General features: G+C 40.6%; 1 protein-coding gene across 1 annotated transcript in view; it reads left to right on the forward strand.

Annotated features, from left to right (window-relative positions):
• Nucleotides 1-21,037, forward strand: part of ARPP21 (cAMP regulated phosphoprotein 21) — a 105,646-nt gene that overhangs the window by 53,059 nt on the left and 31,550 nt on the right. The window contains exons 16-18 of the mRNA XM_075728209.1: nt 1,755-1,859; nt 4,312-4,569; nt 12,413-12,539. Of these exons, the coding sequence (XP_075584324.1) occupies nt 1,755-1,859; nt 4,312-4,569; nt 12,413-12,539 (490 nt within the window). The remainder of the gene's footprint in view (nt 1-1,754; nt 1,860-4,311; nt 4,570-12,412; nt 12,540-21,037) is intronic.

Consider the following 21,037-nt stretch of genomic DNA (forward strand, 5'->3'; position numbering starts at 1 on the left):
TAAAAACTAGGAATCATTAAGGTTGGAAAGGACCTCTAAGATCATCGATCCAACCATCAACCCAACACCACCATGTCCATTAAACCATGTCCCAAAGTGCCACTTCTACCCATTTTTTGAACACTTCCAGGGATGGTGACTCCACCACCTCTCTGAGCAGCCTGTTCCAATGCTTGACTACCCTCTCCATGAAGAAATGTTTCCTAACATCCAATCTAAACCTCCCCTGGCGCAGCTTGAGCCCATTTCCTCTTGTCCTATAGCTAACTGCTTGGGAGAAGCTTTCTTTTGAGACAAATGGGGCCCACGATCTGTATTTTCAATGTGGATGAAACAGATGGAGAGGGAAGATTCCTTTTTCAATTCCATCTAAAGGATGGTTTCATTTCGAAAAGGACTGTTAAGCGAGTTGGTATATGTCTACATAAATTTATTTTGCAAAAATCGACCCTAAGTGAAAGCTGAAGCATTCATTCTCAAACTAGTGCAGTCTGTAATTCTCTCCAAAGAGCCAGGGACCTTTCCCTGACCCTTTTGGCAGCAGTGGGGTTGAGTCAAGGAATCAAGTACAATGCAGGGCTCTACAAACTCTTCCATGTCCGGTTATATCAGGCCTGAGTTGTGGGTATCCCACTCAGCAAGCATCCCTGCCCCAGACTATGAGTCTTCTGCCTGTGCCCCGTGTTCTGGCCATGACCCTGTTCTGAGCTAGAAGCTCTGGAGGTACAGCAGGAGAGGGGGAGAGCAGCATAGTTTGGGCACAGTGCCATGGTATGTCGGCTCTCTGGTCCCTGGGCTGGCCGTGGCTAGCGGCCAGACGTGGCTGAGCATGGGCAGCAGGGTTTGGGTCTGGTTCAAACTTAATTTTGTGGATTGTGTGTCTGCTCTGCCAGAGCAGAGCAGGCAGAGGAAACCACGCAAGCAAGAATCCTACATCCTGCTTACTCGCAGAGTAGCCAAGATCTACTATGGTTCTTGTGTGGCTTTATAATTTAGCACGGTTTCATCCTAGGTTACCCAGAAATACAGTGTTTAAATTCAGTGAAGTTGCTTCAATTTTACTGGTGCTTATGTATTTGTGGCTCTTTTTCTTAATTTGGTCTTAGCGGTTTTAGAAGACAGAGGTAGCACCAAACCTGTGTAAGACTCAAGTTAAATGAGAGATTAAAACAAAAGGAATAGTAAAGCTATTCTAAGGTAATAGTGCTGTGGAAAATTGTTCTTTTGCTTAGATAAATATCTGCTCTAAGCTGACAGACCTGTCTGTGTTGTTAGTTCGCAGCCTGTTCTTTGTCAATCTTTTTTTAGCTACTGTGATCTGCCAAAGCAGCTTTAAAATCGTTATTCCTTTGCCCATGACAAACTCGGAGTTAAATCAGTCATTATCACCAAAATTCAAATATACACTTACACTGTGCTGCTCCTCCATTTTATCTCTGTAAATTAAATGTAGACTCATAATTTGGCTGTGCCTCACATCAGTAATAAGAAGGTGTAGCTGTGGCTTTATTTAATCCAACAGCTATCAAATATATGAAAATAGGCAGAAAAATCTTTAATAAAGAATTGTTTGGTATAAGGCTAAAATGAAGACTGAAATTGCAGTACCTGACCTCTTATATTTGGGCTGGCGATGAGTCACCTGCATTTTTAGAGCTGTGTTTGTGATCTGTGTTCTCAGTAACAGAGTTTGTTGTTGTTATCTCTCTCTAAGTAGGTTGTATTTATTGTCTTTCACTGTGTTTATTTTGCAGCCTGTTCAGGCAATGCAGCCATCTTCTCAGTCAGTCCAATATCCAGCAGTTTCTTATCCTCCCCAGCATCTCCTGCCAGTCTCTCCAACGCAGCAGTTTTCTGTGGTACTAAAGATTTTTTTATTTTATTTTATTTTATTTTTTTAAATTTTTCTCCTTCCCTTGAAGTTGGGGGTGTGAGCATGAGTATGCCCAAGAGCCTCTGGGGAGCACTGCAAGTAGCATCCCACGTGAGCGCCCCATCTAAATCCCCCTTTGCCTTAACACTTTTGGTACTGAGAAGCATTTTGTAAGAGCGTTCCCACTGATTCTGGTTATCTAACCTGAAGGATGATGTTAGGAGCAGGGCACTCTAACTGGTTAGCAGAGCCTGCAGAAAAATGTTTTGTTGTGCCTTATGACAGGAGCGTGTGTTTCCCCACTTCATGTCAAGGGAGCTTAAATTGCTAACTTGGGCATTTGAGATTTGGGTTATCCCCTTTTTGTGTCCACAAAGGCTGGAGAAGAGACCTCTAGAAAACATTATTTTTTTATTTATGTGATTTTATCAGTATACTAAATCCACTGTCTGGATTTATTCCCTGATGTTGCCAGAGCACTTGGAAAACAGAGTAGCGGTGAACCAGCTGCAGAAAGTGTGGTACACTATGCATCATGACAAAGCACCAATGGACATGTATAATAAAAATAAATGGAGTGCTCTTCTGGAGTCTGAATCTCGCTTGGTGCTTAGAGGGCTATGATTATACTGTTGTAAAATGAATCTGACATTTTAAGAGGCACTACAAGATTTTTTTTCTGTTATTTTTCTCTCTTGCTCTGGTAATTTTGTTTATGACTGATTTTTTTTCCCAAGGTAGAGATGTCACGTAGTTATAGTAAGAGATGGAAACAAAGCTGAACGGATCCTTGCAGCTAAAATAATGTTATTAATGCCTGGTAGATGAGCAGTACCATTTAAAGGACAATAAAAAATGTTCTGTGCTGAAAAGAAGTTGCATATCCCAGTGCTAATTCCCTTGAAATGTGTCTTGCAGGCATCTCAGGTTGTTCTAGTGATAGTCATAGGAAGGCTGATATTTTTAGTGGCTAATTTAATAGTGAAACTTCACCTGAATTAATGTCTTCAATGTAGAAATTACAGGGTTTTGAAGCTCTTGGTCTTATATTGTGCAAATCCAGACACATTTCAGGCTCAATGAAGTTTCTCGTAGAATCTGTTTGCAGTCATTTGCTATCCAGGTAATAAATATCCTAGCTTTTTGAAGAAACAACTTCAGACAGACAACTTGTGTGCCTGAATATGGATGTAGGATGATGGCAAAGTTAATAGCATTACTTTCTTACACTACCTGAAGATCTGCCAGGAATGTTTCAAATGTTTGCCCATGGTATCTCCTCTCAGAGTAGGAGGGTGAGTCTCTTGTGCAGTCTCTGGCAGTGCTTTCCACAAACAAACTTTTTTTTTTCTATTTTGAAGTTTCCTGCCAATAAATACATTGTGCGGGATAGTTTTGGAGAATGAACACCACAGGGATGTGAACAAAATCGAAGAGGCTCCTTTTAAAAAATAGCATGGATGTTCTAAGTGAAAAGCATTTTTATAGTGCTTATTCCCTATCTGTAAGGTGGTATGAGGAAAGGACTGCATATATAATCTGCGACTGCATATTAGCACACGATGGAATTTTATGCTGGATTTATTGCCGTATAGAGTACATCTTAATGCTGAGTGTTTAAAACTCTTATGATAATGGCACAAATGAAGATGCATAGAACCACGTTTGTAAAACTTCGACCTTCACAGAATAAACTTGAGAGCGTTGATTAGTATGGATCTTTTTGCAAGACTGAACAGATACTGTCTAGAATCCTTGTATCATTAGCAGCATGTAATGAAACTTAGGTCCATTGACTTTATTTGGTACGTTCATCCTACCATAGATTTATTTTTTTCCCCCTCCAGTCAAATTAAGTACTTGTTTCTTTCCAACACTGAATAAAAAGCCTTGAAATAGCAACTGAAGGCTTAGATTTTTTTAACCTTCTCTATGTTCACAACCTTGGATTTCAAAACAGTCCAAAAAAGAAAAGGTCTGCACCTGAATCCTACTGAATTCCTCTTGAGATCATTTTGAAACACAGGTGAAATTACCAGCATGTGTTTGGCTGAGGAATTCTGTCTTTGGGGGAAAAGGTATTCATAATGTTATTTTCCTGCCCTTTATATTTAAAATGTCTTCTTTTGAACATTGTAAAGTTCACTTATCATTTTGGAATAAAGGCGGGGAGGCAGGGTAAAAGCCAAAATAATTGGCTTTTGTGCCAAGTGATGCCATTCACCTTGCAGTCTGGAAGTCTTTGTCAAAGCATTTATAGTGATTTTCATTTTAATTGCCTCCATTTTTGTAGATACCCATGCAAAGTTTGGCATGTATTTGAGCCGAGTGATTCCTTTCCCCCCCATGCTCTCTTTGAACCTATTTTGTTTTGCTAATTTGAGTGTCTACTGCAGACATCATGTCTACATCATTTTCTACTGCCTTATGCCCTGCAGCGAGATGACATGACAACACAGTTTAACCAGATGAGCTTAAGCCGTCAATCATCAGGAGACAACCCTGAATCGCCTTCTGGTCCTGTCTACCCATCACCTATCTTGCAGCAGCCTGCCCAGCAGACGGGTTACATTATGGCTTCCCCAAGTCAGCAGCTTCCCCCGGGAGGCTTCACAGGTTCAGGTCCACCAGTGTCCCAGCAAGTGCTGCAGCCGCCGCCCCAGGGCTTTGTGCAACAACCACCGCCACCTGCTCAGGTAGGCAAAACCTCCGCTACCAGTTTGGCGTGGCACTCATTATAACGTCATAATGAGAATATTAAAAAAAAAACCAAAAAATTATCGAGATTCTAGATTATTTATTTTTCTTCCCCTGGTAAAAGCTTAGCAGATTTTTAGGCAGCAGGAAACTTGCAAAGCCTCTATCATTTCCTGGGTTTCAGCAGTTCCTTCCCTATCCTCAAACCATTTTCTGAACATATGTTCATACTCCAGGACACATCTGCACATGAATATGAAGGAGGAGGGTGAGTAAATATCCGTAGTCCTTTTTCCCTGTGTATATATACACCAAAAAGAGCAACGTGCGCATCAGCCCAGGTAGTCGTTAATCATATTTAATTGACTTGAACATGTGAGATGTCACAGATCAGTAATTTTAACTGTCTTCCTGAAGACTGATTATGTTTTACTGTTCACTACCAAACATCTCTACTTGTCTCCTGGGTACCTTTACAGAATAGTGAAAGTGATTACTGTCAAGAAGTAAAATGCACAGATGACTTTCTGGCCCATTTTCAAGGCATACACTTTAAAAAGCCAAATTTCTTTATCCAATTATAGATAACTTCATTTAAACTCTACTTTAAAATGGTATTGATAGTATTTCTCCTGTTTTCATCCTTTAGAAGAAAATACATAAAAAATGAGGTAAAAAAAAAAAAAACCCTTCATGTAAGCTTAATGTAAAAGTAGCGTAAACCCTACTGGGTTTTTTGTTTGCCACTTCTTACTGAAAATCTCCAATTGTGTTTGTTAATGGGATTCTGTATTGCCACAGTAATGAAGAATTTATACTGTTATAATGTTTTAAGTGGGCTAGAGATCTAGTTAATTAGATCACTAATTAACAATAAAAGAAACATCCCATAGAGGACTGTGACATCCGTAGTTTCTGTTGTTAGACAATATGCAGCCATTTTTTCTGAGAGATGACTTGCCAAAAATAATTTTTAAGGAGCTGAAGTTCAATGTAATGTGGTGTTTTCTTTTAAAAAAAAAAAAAAAATTGAAAATACTGCTAAAGAAAGATTTCACTATTTGCCAAATGTAACATTTTTTTAAAAATTTTGGGAGGAAAAAAATGACCTGAAGAGCACTGGTTAATCCATCTTCCCATCTAGACTGTGTCTCTTAAGTGAGTAAGTAGAGGCTGTCCAGGCTTCTTTCCTCACGTACAACCCCCCGGTGCCCTCAGTGTTTTCAAGCATCATTTAATCAAACCTCACGACACTTCTAGTGAACCAGATAAATGCGAGCACCTCCGTTTTACAAGCTGTCACCGCAGCAGGCGAAGCGATGCGTTTCCCAGCCCTGCCAGCCAGGGTTTGCTGCGGGAGCTAAGGGGGCTGCAGCGTCGTGCTGCCTGCCGTGGCTGTTCTCCCTCATTAATGCTTACTCCGGTGCTACTGGAGAGGCAGATGAACTTCTTCAGAGGACAAGTGATGAAGCCCATGTATGCAAACACATACATGCGTGCCTTGCTACAGAACAACCCTAATGATTAAGAAAACAAAACAAAACAACTGCTTAAGGGAAGTGTTGGCAGAAGTATATCCCCGGAATTGCAGTGGCAATAATATTAGGCTTCAGAGTTAACAACCCACTGTCAAAAGTGGGAAGATACAAACATACAAGCATGCACAAAAAGTAAGATGGAGTGTTGGTGCCTTAGGTTTCTTTATAAGAATACCTGAGTCTTATAAAAGTGGCAATGGTAAAAATGGTGCCTTTTCATACACAGGCTGCTGTAGGACCAGTACCATACTGGTGTGTCGAACGGCCACTGTGTCTCTGTCCCTACCCCCAATACGGTGCGTACGGGTGCTTTCCTCCTATGTTCTAACAAAGAGGAAAGTTACTGAGGGCAGGAAAATATCTTTTGGGTTTGCAGCAACTTCAGTTATTTCACTGGGGAATGGTTTGTCCTCGGGGGGCGTAGAAAGGTAAGAAATTTAGCGCCGTCAGCTTCTTCTGCATCCGCTGCACTGCGCGCACCATTCATCTCCAGCTTGTTGCTATTCCAAAAAATCCCTGTCTCATCCAGATACCTGTGTGGAAGAGGGCACAGGGCCGGGGGGCGGGGGGGGGGAGGGGTGTCAGTCCCTGCTGCCCATGTGCCTATACCATGAAAGCCCAGTGGCCTCGGTCTGCTGGGAGGGAGAGGGGCAGCAGCTCTCTGCATCCTCATGCACAGATGGGAACTTCTGATTGACGTTTCAAGTTTCAATTCATTCCCTTCAGCCCTAGAATATGGCATGATGGCTTGCATACTACTTGTAGCACGTGTAGAGCAAATAGGGGATCTCTCTTATAGAAAGATGAGTGAAGCCTTGGGAAACAGTAGTTCCTGTGTCCTAACAGCTCAGCTTTCTGCGCAGGGCAGCTACGCCCTGAGTCCCTGTCCTGCTGGTGGCAAAACTTCACTTGTGGCAGTGGCTGTTGGCAATCTGAATCACCTGTAACTCTTTTGGGCTTAGATGCAAAGGTAAGGCTGCTCTCAGATGCCAAAGCAGGTGGTCTGAGGCAGGCTTAAAAAAAGAAAAGGCAATAAAAATGGTAATGTATGCAAAACAGTATGTGATGCATTAATCAATTCAATGCAATCAATGTAAAAGCACTTTTATATCCTAAATGTTGCTATTTAATTTATACCAGTAAAAAAGAGGCTTGACTCTAATGGCTAATTAGTTCCTGTAATGCCTTGCTGATAAGGTTCTAGTGGGTTGGCTGTGGGGCCCTGCATGCTGTTGGAAAATATCAGAGCAAGGAAAACTTGGGTGGAGATCCTGTATGATCATTTTCTTCGGGCAAAGAGGAGAAAGAAATGCTCTCCAAGCCCACAAACCCAAAGGTACTGCATTTAAATTATTAGCTTTTGTATTAAAGTTCACTTAGACGTGGCTCTACAGCTGCTCTCCAAGATTGTCGCTTCCGGTGTGTATCAAAGCAGAAGCAGACCGAGTTTGAAACGACATGCCTAAGAGGTGGCGAGATGACCCCTTGCATTTCTTTTGCTGCTTCTTTCATCACAGCTGTTCCCCAGCTTGACAAGAGAGTCATGATTTAATAACCTGAAAATAATGGTCTGTCTTCATTTCAGGCAGTTGGAAAAAAACCAAAACCAAGCCAAAACCCAACCATTACTCTGGGTTTGCTGAAAGGGACTTTTAGCAGCAAATTCCTGTTTGCTTTCTGCATCACAAACAGCAAACATACATCTTTACTTTCTCTATTTTCTTCTATTTTTAATTTTCTATTCTTTCTGATGGTTCTTCTGTAGCACTTATGGGCCCAGGCACTTCAGCGAGGGTCCACATTCGGTTTTTGCAGCACTCTTTCATTGGTGCTTGCCATTGCACTGCCTCTGCAAATGAAGAAATGGGAAAACTGTGGGTACTATGCCAATAGGAAAGCATACACTCCCTTTAAAGTTATTTTCACTTCTGACTCATTCTTTGTGGAAGCTGTACTGGCAAAATTATGTCCAAAAATGAGATGGCATGAATTCTTGGAGAGTCTGGGAGAAGTAATACATGTGTTGAGGTATTTTCTCACCTGAATTAATTTTGTGTCATCATTGGGTTTAGTTGTCTCTGCAGAAGCCCCCTCCTAGAGAGTCCATAGCTACCATAAGACAAAATCTTTATTCATAGCATGTCTCCTCTAGGAAACTTGTTATGAAAAAGGCTGGGGAGTTAGTGCAAGTGAGTGGGTCTTTTCTTGATGATCTCAGATGATTATATTGGAGGATATGCCTGTAGTTGTACACAGACCATTATTTTTTTGTTACTGTTACTGTATTTATTATGGAGGATGGGGAGTAGGGGGGAGAGAAAAATCCTTGAAGAATGACTGATCCCAGTCAGTTAGATATCGGGAAGAAATGATACCTCCATGTGTCCATATATCACTGTGGTTTCTGTTGTCTTCGCTCCCATTTATGCAACCGTAGCTGCCACTGGCAGCATTGCTAATCACTTGGATGAAGGTGTTAATCCAAACCTAACTGGTTGTCAGCAATGTAACAGAAAGGGGAATACCTGTCTGATGGCAGAATCAAGCTGTAAGTCAGCAGGGAGATGGTTTAGGAAAGTAAAATCAGCCTGAAAGATGTGTGGAATCCTATTCCTACCATGAGGAAATAAACGACATACCTGTGAATTTAAGGGATGCTGTTAGAAAGCAGTCCAAGGGAGATCCAGTCTGGTAATGGGTTTCAAACTACGTGGACAGAAAAAAGCAGAAAGCCAATGCTGTATTCAGTCTCTACCCATCATCTAGAGAAAAAACACATTAGAAGGAGGAAAAACTAATGTCTGTCAGTGCCAATTCATGAGTGTCTCTGACGTGATGTGCCTAGTTCTGTTACAGTTTAAGTTAAATAAACAAAATTATGTATACGAGAGAAAAAATAGAGATGAGTTGGAATGGTCAGCCTACAAGCAAGGAGCATATTCACCTTCAAAATGAGAATATCCAAGGGGGTAAGGATCATCTGTCGACTGTTTCCATAGCAATTATTAAAGGGGGGGATTTTTCACAGTGTCAAGGATTAAGATCAAGAAAGTATAGTTTTAGACTAAAGACGACAGTGTTTTTTAGCTTATGGTCTTAGAAGGGCATTTCTGTGGTTTGTTTTTTTGGGTTTTTTTTGTTTGTTTGTTTGTTTGGGGTTTTTTTTAGGATAACCATACAGCTGTGTTGGCATGCCTGTTAGCATAGTGGAAACTTCTTGGTTCTGTAAATGAAATATGTTACACAAGCAAAAGGTCCAAGGTTAGATTGTGAATTCATGTGGGAAAGCAACTCAAGTATAATTTGGCATGTCAATAGGCTGCTACAGAAATGTAATGTTTTTTGTTGAAGAGCACATAAGCAGAGGTGTTAGTAACGCTGATGTAATGAGAAATGAAAAAATTCAAGAGGGTCAGAGTAGATGATGTAAGTGATACTTGTTATCTCTGATCCCTCTAATTCCACTGTTCACTAACGTAATATCAGAAAGGACAAATAACATGTTTCAACTACTGATGCAGAGATATACTCAAGATAAATGAAAATGGATCCTTCCAAACCCCTCAACCACAAAAGACCTATTTTATCCATGTCTATATTTTACACCAAGCCCTTCCTTTAATGTCTGATCTCTTAAGGGGGAAAAAAAAAGGCGGGGGGGGGGGACCAAAACAAAACACACACAAACAAAAAAACCCCCAAAACACCTCAAAAACCACAAAACCAAAAAACCCCAAACCAAACCTTTTCTTTGCAAGTCATGTGTATAGGATTACTAGCAAATTCACCCATTAATCTTTCTAAATGAAATGTTTTGGTGTTTTTTGTTGGTTTTTTTTTTTTTTTTTTACCCAGTGCTCCTACTACTAACATTTTTCAGGCTGATAGATTGCAGTCTGATAAGTTCCTAAATGGGGTATATAAAAAATGTATTCCAATGAATTGAGAAAATGAGGGAAAGGGAGAAAACCCTTTGACTAACTCTCAAGTGTTATCTGTGTGGTAAAAATAAAAACCTGTTTCAAAATTACTCTGAATGCTTCAGTGTACATATGTTTTTTGTGCTAAGCATGTTCATCTATAAACGTCACTTCAAAACCTGTACTCTTTAGGCTATGTTTTAAAGTTAATACCTACAGAATCTTTCCACAAGAGATAATCCACATTGTTCTCATATGCTTATGTATTTTCAAATATCTAGGGGCTTGTCTGCACAAGGAAAATGAGGAAGTTGAGGGTAAATCAAATAAGTTTAAATCCTCTAAGTAAGATTAAGCTGCAGCCAGAAGTGAGAGTATTTCCATAGGGGTTTAATATTCTTTAATTTGTAGAATAGGGTAATAGAAAATAAAGAATATTTGAGAGGATGTCTACCCTGTTCTCCTGCTCCAAGGCAGGATCAACTATTTGCATTGACTTTACTTAGGCTGAGTCTTCTCACTTCCTTGAAGTCCCCTATTGTAGAGATTTCCACAAGATGAGTTTATTACACTAAACTTGCCTGATCCCTTATTTACACTGTGATGATGTTTAAAGAGTTATTTTTTGCACCTGAAATGTCTGGATCAACTTTCCTATACCTTGTGGCTTTTCTTTGCAAAGAAACAAATTCATCATGGTTTTGTCCATTTTACAAAGGCATTTTGCTTTTATTACTTTTTTTTGTATTGCTTTTATTTTATTCTCTAACAAAAGAAAAGACTCAGAGGCAGGCTGTAGCCATTAGGTGTCACTTGGTATTGCCTGGAGGGAGGGTAGCTTACAACATTTTCCAATCAAAATGTTCTTGTCTTTCTGGTATTTGGTTGAATCTGGCTGATATCATCGGGGGGGGAAGCTATGTGATTTTCAATGATTCAAGAGAAAATGAACAGACCTTGAAGAATGAGTGGGTATTCAATCTCTTGATTGACAGGTGATGTTGACTGTCAGTCGGTCTGAGGGTTTCACTTCATCAACATCACCAAGTCCAGTTTTGTTGATCCTGATACTTTTCCCACCACAGTTAGCAATTCAGTAGTCCTCTTCTTGCCAAATTAGCCATCCATACCCTCTTCTTGCCTAGTTTTTTATATCTATGCCTGTTCTTTCTCATCTGACATCGCCTCTAGGAAAATTTCTGATCTCTTTTATTATCTCCTACCAGTATACAAAAGGATTCAGTTACCTTTACTCTGCTAATACTTTATGGGTAATCAAGTTGAATGAGCTGTTCCAGGAACGTTTCCTCCATGCCAATAGTTGTTATTTTGGTATGAAAAAAACCCAAAAGCTTTTGGTATGATTCTGTGGATGTTATATGAGTAGGATAAATGCTACACACAGAGGAAAGACAAAAAAAAATTGGATGATTTATAAAGAAATGCTGACAGATGTGGCAGAAGTCACGAGAGGAGCAATGTTCTCCCAAGGCTGTGCCCTCTGCAGTTTGTTGATACCATACGCTGCTGAACTCTGTCACGTACCCACAGCTGAAAATGAAAAATTTTGAGTGCTTTGAACTTGCAAAGGGTCAGTTGAAAACTGTTTAGCTCAAATGTCTCATTAATGGTGGTATAGGATGTATAGGAAAAACCTTTGGCTCCAATCACCCTTAAACTTCCATGTTCACCTACATGATAAGGTGATGTCGTACACGGTGCTCTATAATGACAATAATAATAGAAAAAAGAAACCCACCTGACAGAACTTGCTGACTCGATGCCTACCCTCAGCTCCTGCAGGAAAACAACTATGATTGGTTTTTGAGCTGTAATTGTGTTCACACCAAGTATGAGAGAGGCTTTACAGGGAAACATTCATGTAAGGATGTAGCTGTTAAACAAAAATGTCAATTTAATAATTGTTTCTTACAAGCGTTAAGGGCACACACACTCCATCTCTCCCTCTATCTCAGTTCTATATATTTTTACTCCAGGCCATTCTTTGCTTCAAACTGACCATTTTCTCCAGAGTTCACTTAACGGTTCAACATGCTGTCCGTATGTATTATGTTGATGTAGAAGGTGTTTGCATCCATTTTTATGCATCCTGTATGTTTTTGTCTCTTTCAATTAAAATTCTTTTTCTTCTGTTTCTTAAAGTATCTCAGCAGAAATTTGGGCACTGATAGCCCTCTTCCTAGAAAAGCTGAAAGCAAGCAGCAGCTCTTGAAGAGACACAATACAAACCTCTCCTTGATTACTGCTACCACTAATATGCTTGACTTGAACTCTAGCTTCCCTTCCAGTTTTGTTTTATTTTGTGAATCTTTTGAGTTCTTGAGTACGCACGCAGTTAGCTGCTGTTCTCTCTTTCTCTGCAGATGCCAGTGTATTATTACCCATCTGGTCAGTACCCTACCTCAACAACTCAGCAGTACAGACCCATTGCCTCAGTTCAGTACAATGCACAGCGGAGTCAACAGATCCCACAGACTGCACAGCAAGCAGGTATTTACATCTGTTACTCATTTCTTCAGCTGCTCGCAATGCCTTTGCTGGTGAAACCTATTGGTTGCATTTTAATTTTGAATTTGAACAATGGAGGAGAAAGCTGGTCGCTGTTCTGTTTTGAAAATATGATGAAAATTACAAATTGAGAAACCCTTTGCTTGGAGATACCGAGCAATGGAAGAGCGGAGGTTGTGTTCTCCACCACTGCTGTCCTGCATGCAGTGCTGTGTCCTCAGTACCCGTGCTCCACGTGCCGGGGCACAGAGCGCTGGGAGGCAACTGGTGTGAGCAGTCACACTGCATGTTCGAGCCAGCCATTGCAGTTTGTCCGTCATGCAAACTCCCCAAATGTTTGTAAGACTCTACATGTTGGACAGGTTTGTAGTGATGCAGAAGGAGCTGGTCATGCTTCACCCCCTTCTGCTCTCCCTGAACCCAAGGAGCAGCGAGGTGGTCCCTGTGCTTCGTGCTTGTCGGGACCAGCTCCTCACAGCAACGTGCGGCTGGAAGGGGGGCCGTTACACTGTAAGAGAGTGAGTAGCAGGTCTCACAGTGAACCGGTCTCTTTTCCTGCCGTGTCATGCCGCTCCTGATGACACCAGAGTAAGAGGGAGGTAGGCAGAGTTGGGCTGGTGCATGTTGGGGGAGGGCAGGGGTTGTGCTCATGAAAGGGTCCTCGCATTTCAAGGCAATAAACAGTTCTGGTTTTGGAGATTTTTTTTTTTTTTTAAATCGTTGATTGTGTGTTTCTTTGGTGCACACCTCCCCTCATAGGGTTTCTCAAACAGTAACTCCAAGGTCGGGGGGGGGGGGGGGGGGGCGGGGGGTGTTGTTTCGTGGTAGGGCTTGCAATTACAGACGTGCCTGGTAGGACAAAGCATTCCTCTTCCTGTCTGGGCTTGGTAGAAACCCTTCTGAATGGCAAAGCAGGTTCCCTGCAAAGGCATTGATATGAAAGTCTTTTAAGATGCAAGTGAAGAGCCTAGACGTGAGACGTGAACAAGACTTATGGGGTCATCCAGCCCGTCAACCTGTCTCTGTAATGTGACTGCTGGCAATTTTGTTCACGCTCTGTCAGGCGCTCAGGGAAACAAAGACACAGCAAACACAGCTATAACTAAGCAATTTATTACTTTTTTTTTTAAGCTGTTCTATGTTCTAATAAAATGAGTGTTGTTTTGGTCAGTGTTGCCGGTGGCTGACTGTCTGCTTTCATAACTTTGTATTCATACATTCCTGAGAGAGAAAGGTGTGAGATATTGCACAAAGGTTATCTGTCTCTTCTGACTTCTCCTGCCTGACAGTCTGGTACCATATTTATTATCTCTATATAATGGCTCTTTGAACCTAAGTGCAAATCAACTCAGACATTATCTGGGTCTACTGTGTTGTTATAAAACCATATTTATCAGGCTAATGCTACATCCGTAGCATAGTGGAGATTATGGTAAATGAAGTGCACAAGAGATGGTCTGAAGCACTTGAGTGATGTTCTGGAGAAGATCCAGCTATTTGATCTTGAGGAAATCCTAGTTTTAAAGATATATTGTAGCACAGGAGCTGTTATGTTTGAGTACAGACAATGCAGAGATGCAAATGCTAATTTTTGTTTCTATGTTTACTGCATTGTTTTCCTTGCATGTTTGGAAAACATGAGTCAAGGAATTTGTGTAAAATCTCTAGCGCGTCAGTCTTTTCCTGCAATTCGCTCTTTCAGCTGCCTGCTCAGTTGGAAACATTATTCTTATCTCTTGTTTAAAAACGAAAACATTGTGACTACGGTTTAGACTCCCTGCTGTGGCGATGATTTTAAGCATTTAGCTATTCTCAGATCTTGACACTTGGCTGAGAACAGATTCCTTAAGCTGGTTCATCCCTTGGGGCTCAGATACATTGTTTCCCATAGTCGTCGTCCGAGCATGTGATAGGCATGCCAGGAAGCAGCTTGCCATTTCCTACAGATCTTTTCTTGGAGATGGTGTAAGGATCATTCAGATTCGTGTCCCACTGCATCTCTTGGCATTTTGAAAAATAACCAGCCTTCCAAAATGCCACATGATTTCTACTAAAATAAAAGAGAAATTAAAGTATAGTGAAGTATATTATTTATGCTACAGATTTATTGCAGGAGGTTCACTGTAAGCACCGAGACACCAAAAACCCAAATGATCCAGTGATGGTTTCAGGTGGTTTCACGCCCAGTGTTGCTGCATCTGCTTTTCTTCCCGTTGGCTTGCCCTCACACGTACATTTTGCTCCTCGTGTGCCCTGTGGCCTCAGCCCACTTGCAAAATCCTCATTTCTTTTGGCTCCTCTTCAAAGCCCAGTAGCTGCTTGCTGGGCAGGAGACAGTGTTATGGCACCGCAGCAGATTGACTGCTGGCACCTAAATAGAGCAAATAACCGCTAGCTCGTAACACAGCCTTTTGATGGTAGGGCAGGCGAGCTGGGGCACAACTCTCCTCTTTCAAGCCACTGATTTTTATGAAACTTTAGAAATGCCATGTCTTTGCAGCTTCCATCTCTCTGTCAAACACGATAGAAATTAGATGACGAGCTCAAAAAGTTACTCTGAGGGGTTTTTGAGGGAAGACTGGCACGGTAATCACACTCATTTTTCCTTCAGAAACCAGTTTTAAAAAAACAAAGCACAAAAACACCAAAAAAAGCTTTTAAATTTTCCTAGAAACTTGTACATGACTGGTACAAGCGAGCGTTTCAGACTGCAGTTTCCCTTCCTATGCAGACGTAGCTTCAGATCAGCGCAGGAGCTGGAGATAACTAGGAGCAGGAAAATGAAGACAAGAAGGAGAATAGCGCTGGCGCAACAGAGTGCAGGTCAGGAGTGTTGAGGATGGGAAGGGGGAACAGATGGGAAGGAGGCAGATGAAAAGATGATTTCTGAAATGGTTTCCCCGAAGACCTCACAACACTTGCTGCTGCTTCAGAGAGAGGACGGCTGCGGTGCAGGCAAGCCTGTGGGAGCCCAGGCTGTCTGCCTGTACCTGCCGGCTGGCTCATATGGCAGTGTGAACAGGGAGCCAGCCTCAGCCTGGCAGCTCAGAAAATGTTTTATTAAAATAAGAAAGTTTGCCTGCTTGGAGGAGCTTTTGGAAGCTTTCAAAGCAGCAGCAAGGAGTTCAGAGCTTGCTTTCACCGCTTTGGGCTGCAGAGGTCAAAGTCTGATCTAATGCCAGCAATTTGTTTTCATTTTTCTTAGAAAAGGTCTCTTCAGGAATGGAGCGATATTGATGACTTTTACAGCAAACAGCTAAAGTAAAATGTCAGCACAGCATCTGCGGTGGCTAAGGGAGCCTGTACTCTCTCGTGGCTCTGGAAGGAGAGCAATATTAAGTTAAAATGGCTCCAGGGCAGAAAAAAAGATGAGCTCACCTAAAATTAGATTAGAGCTCTGGCAGCAATAAATCATTTGGAGAGAAGGATGAGAAGTTTTTTGTGTGTTTATTTACCGTTTTTATTTTTATTTTTTTCCTTAAGTGCTGGCTTGTATGAGAACGTAAGTGACCCATTTCTGGCAGAAGCCTGGTACAAAGAGAGTCGTCCATGAAGATTTTATAAAAACCTCTGCCATTTGAATTACATTTGCTTCTGTTCAAGCCAAAATGTGGTATCTGACAGTGTGGTAGCATGGTCTGTAAATGGAAATACTTTTATTTCACTTGGATACATACCATCGTTGCTGCTCTTCATTATGCTGCTTCTGTACCATTCTTGGGTCCAGTTGTGTGCAATGCAGAGTTTTTCAAAGTGTTGCCACTGAGTGGGGCCAGGGTCAAGCCGGTGTCTGTCACACTGTGGCATGTGTAGGGCATCGTAGGTGGATTCTTATGACATGTTCAGGCAGCTGTTCTCAAAAACAGCGTGCTCATTTTTCAGCCTGTTTGGGTATGTTGCTATTACTCATTTCTGCACTCTATAACAGATGATACTTAACATACTGTGAAATGCCCAGTTCTGTAACCACACAGAAGAAAATATTATTTCTGTATTCCCATCTAGCAGTACTCTATAAACTGCACGTTTAGCATCATCAGTATTTCATTCTTCAGTAATTATCTCTATATTAATAGTTTTGACAGCTTTCAATCCTAGTTATTGTATTTGAATAGAAAAAGAGATATATTGATGATAAATCAGTAATGATTTGTATTTTATCATGATAGAAGAAGTAAGCAATGTGTTATTTTATATCTGTGTCTGTATTTTCTTTCATTATAGCAAGTGCTGTGCACTTCAAGGATTTTTCAATTTTGAAGTGCTTCATGAACATGAGCTGGATAAGTACATGAGTATTACTTTGGGATATGCAACTGTTCTTATTGCCGTTCACAAATGAACAAGCTACAGCACATTACATGATTTTTTTCCTACTTTGGTTCATTGTTGTATGTCTGCCTCGTGTTCCAGATAATTTCATAGTGCAACACGAATTTTGTGGATAAAATAATATTTAGATTCTTGTTTGAGCCATAGTTGTAAAAGGCATTTAGCTTGGTTGATCACACAGTTGTAAGGTAAAAATCTGTGGCGTGTGTTTTGCATCAGTAATGAAGATCATCTTTTGAGGAGATTAAAGCTAAGACCTGTAGTATTTGGTTGAAAAATCTTCTAGTCAAAAGCTTACACTATAATATTTCCAGAGAAAATAAGATGGTATTTGGCATAATTGGATGGTCTTTAATTCCTGCAATTAATGTAATGATCTTAGGATTTCTCATACATTTGAGAATCAGCAAATATTGCCGTTACAACTTCTTTCAGTGCCCGGATAACACAGGAAGGTTCAGATTGCATAGGAAATCTTTGCTTTTTTCCTAAAAGCAGAGTAATTGGTTGTGTACAGTAACACCATGGGCAAAAGAAAGTCATTATGTGAGGCAAGGATATATCTGAACACTGCCTGGATGTAGAGTACTTTCTTAATAAGTATCCATGGATCTTCTGTAAACAGCAAATGTTTGTCTTGAAGGAAAAGTAATATTTCTGATGAAGTACGGTATTATTAGCCTTTACAGCTTCCAGTAAGGAAAAAGAGGTAATTGTCTTTAATGCATCTCTGAAACAAATTTTAAGCGAAGACAAAATGTACCTTAAGAGAGTCCATAAATTTGTTTAGGTAGAAATCAGAGTCAAATTGACAATGAAATACTGAATTTTTGCTTAATTTAATCATTCAGGTGTCAGCATAATTGAAGAGTGTTATCTTCAAGCCTCTTTCATCCTCTTTGTCTTCTGATGAAAGCATTTGTCACTATAAACTGATACGGAGAGGAAAAAAAAAAGGGGGGGGGGATGGGAAATGTGCAGCACTAAAAACAAAATTGGTTTGTTATCGTGGTCATTAGAGAACCTTATAAAGAAAGATTGCAGCTTTCTACCTTCATTAGCAACCTGACAGGAGCTCATGGTCCATGAGAGATTTGTTTGCATAATTCCATCTATAATTTCTGTGTTTATATAAACATAAACAACTTCAATTTTTAAGTATCTAATTATCTGAAGAAACTATTTCTCCAACAGTAATTGCTCACTGCGCTATTGAAACAGATTTGTACTGAAGGTGTCCATCTGTGTTTAATGATATATTTTTTTTTTTTTACAGCAGATACTGCTTCTCCTGAAAAGCCTTGCAGGGGGTGTGTGTCTCATTTTTACAGAGGTTTGACAGGAACGGGAGGGGCAGAGCCCTACTGTTTTAGGAACTTAAGCGTAGTGCTGCATTTATTAATGTTCATGTAAGGTTTTGAAATTTAAGAGTATTTTATTAAATGGTAGGGCCAGAGCAAGGAGGAGTTTGCAGCAATTGTAGTAGGAGGACTAAGTTCAAAATGGTGATCTCAAAGTGATCCACACCAGCATTATTAGTTTCTGCCCATATATTTTATGCTTAAATTGCCCAAAAACTTAAAGCTTTACCTATGAGCACTTCCATTTTGACAATACTGAGTGTTTCAGACCAAGAGCATCTGCAAGGCAGAGCTAAGCGCTCCTCCTGACAGCTGCCTTAGAGGCTTCTTCTGACGGGTGTGCCATGGAAGTGCCTGTAGCAAACCTAGGGGACTGCTCTTCAGGCTTGTTATTCCTACCCCACTCCTCCCCCAAATCACATCTGGAGGAGAAGAAGCCCTTGTGGGTTTTTTGTTTGTTTGTTTGATTGATTTTTAATTTGATTTTACGATCTGGTTCCAACTTTAGGCATTCCCATGGTATGAGAAACCCGGATGCCTTGGCCTGAAGGGGTTTTAGCCCATGTTGTGCACTACAGGGGAAATGCTTGCTGGGGTCTCTGCTGTTCAGGGACGTTCCCCAACTTTCTTACAGTGCTTTCTTTAAAGGTGCGAAGGAACAGAGAATTAAGTGCATGAAAAAGAAGGGCATAAAGCAAGAAATTCTCTTAGTTCTGATTATATATTTTATGTTCTTTTTTTTTGCAAGTTTAAGGTCTTGCTTTTATAGTATTTCACTATTGTATATGGTGTGCAATTAAGATTAGCTCCAAGACCCATCCACCTGCTCAGTGTTTTCTATTAGCTACCCATAGGGAGTTTCCTACCTAGAGTTTTGCACCCTGGATTTCATACCCCTACTGCTGGAGGAGGGTTCTGTGACTGAATATTGCATTCAAGACTTTTCAGAAGCTTTCTGGGAGAGCCAGGACTGGGGCTTAAAAGTTTTTAAATTTCTGTTATTTTTAGAAACACTAAATCCTGTTGTCCTTCTGACATTAAGCAATAGTGCTGCACCAGTACTGAACCAGTATTCAGCTTTACAGAATATCTGTAATTTAAATTAATAGCAGAATTAATACTATCACACTCCCTGCAGCGTACTTGATTCTGAAAATCAAAAGGCAAAATCACGTTTGTCAAAAAGCTTTGTTCTTCCTCAGATGACTTGTTTAATTATTCAGCATTCACACCAAGACAGAGCAAATATTGAGTGAAAAGAACGTCGGTAGGCTTGACAGCAATAAGGGTCTTAAGACAGGCATTTATTTGCAGTTTTCTTTCAAGGCTTCTCAAGTTTTGTTCAACTTCTCTAGCACTAATTAAAATCTAAGCCATTTCTGACAGTGTTCCTAGGGTTTCACACTAATTTTTTTTTTTTTTTTTTTTAGAGAATTAGTATGTGTTAATCTAATGTCAATTAATGTACAGGAGCAAGAAGAGAAAGAAAAGATTTCTAACAGCATTGTGCAGTGGATAGGACTTCAAAATAGCCTCTGTAAAAATTGTAGAGGCCACACTAAGATGTAGGGAACACTCCGAGGTATTCAACAATGTCTACAAAGAATCTTTGTATTTCTGTCTTTTCTTTGCCAAAAAGAGTCATATATCATCTCTATTGCTAATTCTGTGTTGGATCAATGCACAGTGCTCCCACTTCTTGCCATGGAATTTTCCAGCACTGAGTAATTGAGAGGTTTATATTGTAGTCCTTGAGAGCAAAGACGGATTTCATCTTTTCTTTTCTTTTTTTTTTTCTTTTCTGTTGCCATCCTGCCATTGTTAGAACTAGTGGAGCTCCAACGTCAACAGAAATGCTGGAAGACCTCTCTGGAGGGGCAGAGGCTATCTCAAGCTTTGCTTCAGGCATGCTGCTCACAGTAGGTCTATAGGCTTTGGGGCTCAGTTTTCTGTAACTTTTCTGCAGATGAAAACATGCAACAAAAGATGGAGAAGTGCAGGAGGGCTTTTGGGTCTAAGTTAATAATTGAAGAAATACTCCAAATGTACACCAGAGCTCTGCACTGCAGAGTGGGGGGCTTTTGCCTTGTAGTTGCTATTGACTGAGGATTTAAGAATTGAAGCACACTTTGCAGTTGTAAAACTTAATAGAACAGGACACTTATTTAGACTGGGATGCAGCAGAAGAAATGCATGTGAGTATGAGCTGCCTGGAAGAAGGGCCATAGCATGTGTTCAGTGTTAGGGCAGAGGAACTCAAGAACGATGTCCCAGTAACTGAAGCAGTGTTCTGCTGACCAGCCCTGATATGTAAAAAGGTCCCAGTGCCTTTACCTGAATTTTGTTCAACCTTTCTTACAGTCAGTTATTGTTTGCCTAAACTGTCTGCAGGAACAGCGTCCCTCTGCAATTGCAAGGACATTTTCATTTTGACTCACCGCTGTTAGCTATATAGAATGTATGCATTTATATAGCAACTGAGCAATTGTCTTAATTTCTCTTTGGTTTGTTTGCAAGTGAAATAAGGCTGATAGTGTGGGTGTGTGAAGGAGGCAGCCCTTGAGTCTTCCCAAAGAAAGGATCTGGTTTCCTTAGCAACAGGCAAGGATATGTGATACCTCTCCAAATAGTTCTTCACCTCTTCCCCAGGTCCTGCTCTCTTGCAGCTCACTCATTATGCACCAGAGCAGATAGCATTCCTGCAGCATGAGCTAATTGTAATGTGTGATGGCTGGTAGCTGTCATTGGTATTGGATAGAAAATAAAAAAAAAATTGAATTTGCTGTC

The sequence above is a fragment of the Pelecanus crispus genome, chromosome 2 (assembly GCF_030463565.1).
Source record: "Pelecanus crispus isolate bPelCri1 chromosome 2, bPelCri1.pri, whole genome shotgun sequence".
NCBI lineage: Eukaryota > Metazoa > Chordata > Aves > Pelecaniformes > Pelecanidae > Pelecanus > Pelecanus crispus.